At 34.5% G+C, this 6,820-nt stretch overlaps 1 protein-coding gene across 1 annotated transcript; it reads left to right on the plus strand.

Annotated features, from left to right (window-relative positions):
- Positions 1–773: 773 nt before the first annotated feature.
- On the plus strand, positions 774–6,432 carry LOC107038113 (actin-related protein 5). The gene is made up of 5 exons (XM_015257019.1): positions 774–1,003; positions 2,287–2,601; positions 3,500–4,298; positions 4,661–4,841; positions 5,490–6,432. Exons 1-5 carry the CDS (start codon positions 901–903, stop codon positions 6,111–6,113), a joined length of 2,022 nt encoding a protein of 673 aa, XP_015112505.1. The 5' UTR covers positions 774–900; the 3' UTR covers positions 6,114–6,432.
- Positions 6,433–6,820: the final 388 nt, after the last annotated feature.

The raw sequence follows: 6,820 nt of genomic DNA on the forward strand, positions 1-6,820 counted from the left end.
AATTGTTAATTTACACCATAATAGGATTGCATTGACGATTTTTTCTTAACTCGCAAAAATCTTCAAATAATTTGCTATCGATTGGTATGTAACGCCTTTTTTTTTCAGAGGTGATTTTTCAAAAATTTATTTAAAAAAAAGTAATAACTAGCAAATGTTTTTTATTAGCTCGCAATTTTCTTCAAAACTACTTCAATGAGGAAAAAAATAAAAATTTGGAATATCTATACATGAGGGGCTAATTATTCGGATCTTTCGCAGGCTAGAGAAATGTCGGAATAAAAAATTTTGATTTTCACCTGGATCGAGGGTCAGATCTTGGATTTTATCACGGAGAAAGTCGACTTTCGCCAAAATCGAATTTTTCCGCCAAATGGATGTTGATTCTGTATTTATTCACCCCTTAGATGTCAAGGAAACACTCGGAGGCGACAGAAATGTCGAAAGAAAAAATTTTCATTTTCACCTGGATCGAGGGTCAGATCTTGGATTTTTTCACGAGGAAAGTCGCCAAAATCGAATTTTTTCACCAAGTAAATGTTGATTCTGCATTCATGCTGCCATCTCTCGATGTAGAATCACAATAATGATTATGACTGATCGTGAATAGAAATAACTAGGACCCTACTCCACCGACACTGTTTGACCGATCTCAACTCACCTTGTCTACTGTGGAAAAAGAAACGACTTATGTTTATTACAGATGCCCTTCTAGTTTTTTTCTGAATCATCTGCTTATCTGTGATCAGTCTGTCTACTACGTCACACGAGGGCAGCGCCGCGGGGAAACTCAAAAACATAACCAAAAATAGGATTACAATACCGATTGTCAACAAAAATCATCTCTTTATAATTCATTTCTACAAGAGTTTCTCCATCAAACAATAATATAAAATAATAATGGATATTCTTGAGTTGAAAGACATCAAAGCTGTGCCTGATATTGTTCACGTGTATTCTGAAAATGTCAAGAGTGAAGCAACTCCACTAGTCATTGACAATGGTAAGCATGACAATCACGTCCTAAATTATTGAATAAAAATCGAGATTTCCCACTGGTTTCTGCGAAAATAAGGAGATGAAAAGACCAGAAATAGAAAAAGTGGAAGAATTACTTATTGTCGTTACGTATCCAAAAAATTGCAAAAAATGTTGAGGAACATGAGAACAATATTTATTTAATTGCCACGTCACAACGTTTCGCTAATTATTTTAGCTTCATCAGGCTGTGGATAAATAACTCATTGAAATAAAAAAAACTAAATACACGTATGAAAAATTTTTATAGAAGAATCTAACGAATTCGCTAAACAATTCTATCGAACTTGCCAGTAGTTTTGAGGCTGATTCCATTGAAATGTTAAATAGAAACGATTCTCTACGAAAATTCAATAAAATTTGATTTTTCTATATAATTTATTGTATTTAGATATTTTCTATGGAATTTCCTCGGCTCAAATTTTTCAAACTTATTTTATTTGATTTTCTTGATGAAAATAAAAGAAAAAAAGAATGAGAAAAAATTTGAGCCGAGGAAATTCTATAGAATATTTATTTATTATAATATAATAATAAAAATATTATTTGATATTATTCATTTATACGCATATATTATTTGCAGTTCAATAAAATCAAGCTAAATCTAATAGAAAATTCAATAGAATTGTCTAACGGATTCGATAGGTTTTTCTATTAAATTTTTTCTTGTGTTTATTCATTTTTATTCTATTTATTTTTTTCTAAACCCTGTTAAAGCTAAAATACTTAGCGAAACGTCGAAAGATGAATCTTAGATAAATTTCGCTTACATTTTCTTCACCCTCTCTCAAGATCACGGACGTAAAAATTTAATAGAAAACCCCACCCCATCGAATTAGTTAGAAAATTCTATTGAACTGTTGTTGTTCTATTTGTTTTCGGCCGATTCTATTGAAATGTTATTTGTGTAAATGATATTTTCTATAGAATTTTCTCGGCTCAAATTTTCTAAGTTTTTTCGTTTGATTTTCTTGATGAGAAGAAACGAAAAATAGAATGAAAAAAACTTAGAAAATTTGAGTCGAGCGAATTCTATAGAAAATATATGAAAAGAATAAGTCATATAGAAAAATCAAATTCTGTTGACTTTTTCTATTGTATATTTTCTGTTGAACATGTCAATAGAATCAGCCAAAAACTAATAGAAAGTTTAATAGAAATTCAATAGAATTTTCTAACGAATTCGATAGGTTTTGCTATTAAATTTTTTCGTGCGTGATCTTCTGGAATGAATTAATATTTCTCCAGGGTCCTATAGCTGCCGAGTAGGTTGGGCGACCGAGAACGAGCCCCAACTGATCTTCAAAAACCTCATAGCGAAACCACGAAAGGAGCGGGGTAAAAAAGACGGCGAGCTCCAGATCGGGAATGACATTGTGAATATCGAAGCTGTACGATTTCAGCTCAAAACGCAGTTCGACAGGAATGTCGTGACGCATTTCGAAGCACAGGAGCAGATATTTGATTACACATTTACTCACATGGGGATCGACACCGAGGGCTCTGTCAATCATCCGATCATTCTGACTGAGGCTTTCCTCAATCCAAATTATTCCAGAAATTGTGAGAATCTATTCATCAACTTATTTCATTGAACTTCAGTTATGAACAGTTGTGGGAAGAATTTCAAGAGATACCCTGTATACTCTTGACATTCTCTTTTAACATCTCTTGTGCTCGAGATGAATCTGAATTTCCTCTCAAATTTTTAATCAGCATCGGAAAAATATTCATCATTATGAACAATAGTCACTTATAATTATGACATGGGCTTACAATTATTCTACTATTGCGATAGAGGTGTTACGAATCCAAATTATTTCAGAATTTGTCCGAATGGAATCATCAACTCATTCCAGTTACAAAGGCCTTTTACCCTTCACTAAATGTTGCATTATTTTAATAATGAATAGTTGCAGGAAAAAATTCAAGAGAATAGTTTCTATACTTAATTCTCAGAGCTTTAAAAAATGTCTACAAATATTTCCTTATAAAATCACCTATTCTCGAGATAAATGCACAAATCTTCCTTTTTGTCAATGACTACCAAACGAATGATATTCATTCTAAATTATTCCAGAAATGTAACAATCTCATCAACTTATTTTGATTACAACCTTTTGTAATCAATTTTTACACTTCAATAGATGCTAAATTATTTTAGTATTTGAGAATAGGCAACTTGCGGGATTTTTTTCATTTTTTAATCTCAAGTTTCGATCTTCACAGGTATAAAAAAATGTATTAAAAAAACTAAACGAATTGAAACGAGGTTTCAAAATCGTATGATTTGCAATCACTTGTTACAAAATATCTAGGCAATATCTGCACATAATTCATTACGTTTAGCTATCTGTGGGTTATGTGAAAGAAGTGAATAGGAAAATTGGGGAAAACCCTATTGCAGAAAACAAAATAATGTCAAATAATTTATCCGCAAATTCTCTCATTAATTCTCCAGTGATGACAGAGCTTTTGTTCGAATGTTACAACGTCCCCTCGATAGCCTACGGAGTAGACTGTTTATTCTCGTATCACCACAACAATTGTCCCCCTGATGGGCTGATCGTAAGCTTCGGCTACCACGCGACTCAGATAATTCCAGTCCTCGATGGAAGAGTCGATCCCAAGAACGCAAGGAGGATCAACGTGGGGGGATTCCACATAACTTCGTACATGCACAGGCTGTTGCAGCTGAAATACCCAGTCCACGTGAATGCGATAACGCCCAGCAGAGCTGAGGAGCTGATCCACGATCACTCGAGTATAGCTCTGGACTACCAGGACGAAATTAAAAAATGGGGGGACGTCGATTACTACGACAGCAACGTCCTGAGGGTGCAGCTTCCTTATGTGGCGCCCACGACGACTCCTGGGTTGACTGTTGAGCAGCAGAAGGAGAGGAAGCGGGAGCTAGCGAGGAGACTCATGGAGATCAACGCGAGGAAGAGGGAGGAGAGACTGGCGGAGGACGAAGAGCAATTGAATCAGTTCTTATCGATCCAGGATTTTCTGGAGGAGGGGGAGACTGAAGAGTTCGAGCAAGCCCTGAAATCCTACAACTTGGCGAATGAAGCTGAGTTGATGAAGATGATTAACAATCTTCAGGCGAAGATCGAGAAGACGAAGCAGAAAATTGTGGCTGCTAATTCGCAGGAGGAAAACGTTATTATTGAGGAGAAACCGAAGATTAAGAGTAGTCTGCAGCCAAAGGACTCACAGGATTTTGATGAGTGGATTGCGGGGGTTAAGAAGAAGAGGTAATGGTACTGTTAATGAATCAGCGTTTTGGGGTGAATAATTAAGAGAAAACATTGAAGAATGTTTTTTATTTGAGTAGAATGAATGGGGTTTTTTGTGAAGGTTGTAGTAGGGATTCTATTTCAATTTAAACTTGATTTCTGTTTGCGTTTTTGTTCACGAAAAGAGTTTAACGAGTTTAAGGTTTGAAGAGTTTATTAATTAGAGATGAAATTGTTGGTTAGTTGATGAAGAGAATGAATTTATTTGGAATTAATGTTTCATTAATTTCATATAATTAAATTTTTTTGTCGAAGTAAATATAGGCTTATTTATTATTGGACATAAACGTAATATAAATTAATAAAACTATCATTTGCAGGCAAGAAATCGTGGAAAGGAGATTAGCAAAACGCCAACGTCGTCAAGACATGGCGAAACGAAGGACAGCTGCAGCTCAGGAGAGGATGAGGATAATAAGCCAATTAGCGAAAAAGGAAAAACGTGATGATGACTTTGGCATGCGTGACGAAGATTGGGATGTGTATAAAGTCATCAACAGGGTTAGTTTACAATGGTTTAACAAATCGAATGAAAAGCGATCTGCATTAATCATTACTTTCTGTAATATTTCTTAAATATTGATGAAAAAAATTATGTTTTTGTCAATCGTCAGTGAGAGATCTAATTTACAAAATAATCAGTCGTTTCATTTTTTTCGACAACTGAATATTCATTTTTTTTTGCAATTAAAAATTAATTTTCAAATCGATTGAATATTCAGAAAAGTGTAGAGGAGGATATCCTTGTAAAAACTCTAAAAAAGTCATTATCTGAAAAATAGAACAACTACCTGAATTTGTTCTCCAGAAAATTCATTAATTTTCCTGAAAATTTCAATATTTTTTAAAAGTTCGAGCATGATTGAATTTTCAAAAAAATTTCTACATTCCAAAAAATAAAAAAAAATGCCAACTATCCAAAAAATTCTAGAAACATTTCCCAATTTCCCCATTAAAAAAGTTGGAGAATGTCTGAAATTTTGTCTTCAGAAATTTTTTTTCCTGTTAATAAGTGGTTTTAAATGCTATAAATTAATTATAATTGGCTTACTTTAGCTATTCCCGATGATAAACCAAAAACCACAGCCAATAGCGAAGTATTCATTATTTTTCGGAATTAGATGATCTTTAAATTGATTGAATTTTCAGGAAGGTGGAGATTCAGATTCAGAACTGGAGCAGGAACGTCTCTTGGAGCTAGAGAATGTCCTCCGCCAGCACGATCCAGAGTTCGAGGGTGCTGGAGTGAATGTACCTCTGGTTCCAGGGGAGACTCACCAGCTTCATGTGGCCCTCGAGCGTCTTCGATCCCCTGAATTGGTGTTTCAACCCGCAATGATCGGATCTGTCGAGGCTGGGATAGCCGAGACCATCGATTTCGTCCTTAAACTGTACCCAGAAGACATGCAATCACGGCTTGTGAGCAATGTATTTTTGACTGGGGGCCCAGCTAAATTGCCTGGACTACTCGAACGTCTGAAACGTGAACTGAGGGAGATAAGGCCTTTCGGCACGAGCTTCAGGATTTCCATAGCGGAGAATGCAGCACTGGATCCTTGGTATGGGGCGAGGAATTTTGGACTGAGTGACAATCTGCCAGAATTCTTGGTGACACGACAGGAGTATGAGGAAATGGGGGGTGAATATCTCAAAGTGCATTCAGCTAGTAACTTGTACTTTAAATCACCAGATCCACTGCCTACGATGCAAGTACCTGCTTGCACTGAACAGGTTGTCGTCGAGGATGCTATTGTCGATGTTGAGATGGAATAAATTTTTTTTGAGTGGACACGTCTAGAATTGGAAATTTCGAGGGAACAATTCTAAAGTGTAGGGCATGGATTGAAGTTTATTTGGGTTTTCTGAGGAATCTGTCCAGAGTTCTTCAAATTTTTCAGTTTCAGAAGTTCTTGTGTTGATCGTCTTAATAATTTTATGATTGTCAGAACTGTCGGAAGAATGATGGAGAATTTTCTGGAGAAACAAGTCGAGTTCTTTGTTTCTAGAATTCGTTTTCACAAATTCTTGGATTTTTCGGGAAACTGAAATTTTTTCTAAAATTTTTGAGATTTTGAAAGAAGTTTGAAAATTTAATCATCCATTAATTTTCCCAAATTTTAGAATTACAAGAAAAATTATAGAAATTTTAGAAGAATTTTAAAATTTTGAAGGGAAATATTCAAGATATTGTTCCATTTGTTAAATTATGAATTAATTAAATTTAAATTATTTAAATCATGAATCAATTAATTCATAATTTTTTTGGAGGAAAAAATTTCAGAAATTCTTAAACTTTTCGAATAACAAAATGTTGCAAAGTTTTAAAACTTGAATTGTGCTCTAATTTGGAAAAATCCCAGAACCTAAAAACATTCCAAAAAAATTATAGAATTTTCTAGATGAGAGATTCAAGAAATGGTTCTACTTCTCAAATAAAAAATTCTCTGGAGTTTCATTTTTTTTAAATCACAGACTTTCCT

The sequence above is a fragment of the Diachasma alloeum genome, unplaced genomic scaffold (assembly GCF_001412515.2).
Source record: "Diachasma alloeum isolate Michigan unplaced genomic scaffold, Dall2.0 Dall_scaffold_00277, whole genome shotgun sequence".
NCBI classification, from domain to species: domain Eukaryota; kingdom Metazoa; phylum Arthropoda; class Insecta; order Hymenoptera; family Braconidae; genus Diachasma; species Diachasma alloeum.

What these genes read in the sequence shown, in the direction of transcription:
- LOC107038113 (XM_015257019.1), top strand. Translation starts at nt 901, where the DNA reads ATGGATATTCTTGAGTTGAAAGACATCAAAGCTGTGCCTGATATTGTT. An exon ending in TCCACTAGTCATTGACAATG is followed by an intron (nt 1,004 to 2,286) that starts GTAAGCATGACA and finishes ATATTTCTCCAG; the next exon opens with GGTCCTATAGCTGCCGAGTA. An exon ending in TGTATAAAGTCATCAACAGG is followed by an intron (nt 4,842 to 5,489) that starts GTTAGTTTACAA and finishes TTGAATTTTCAG; the next exon opens with GAAGGTGGAGATTCAGATTC.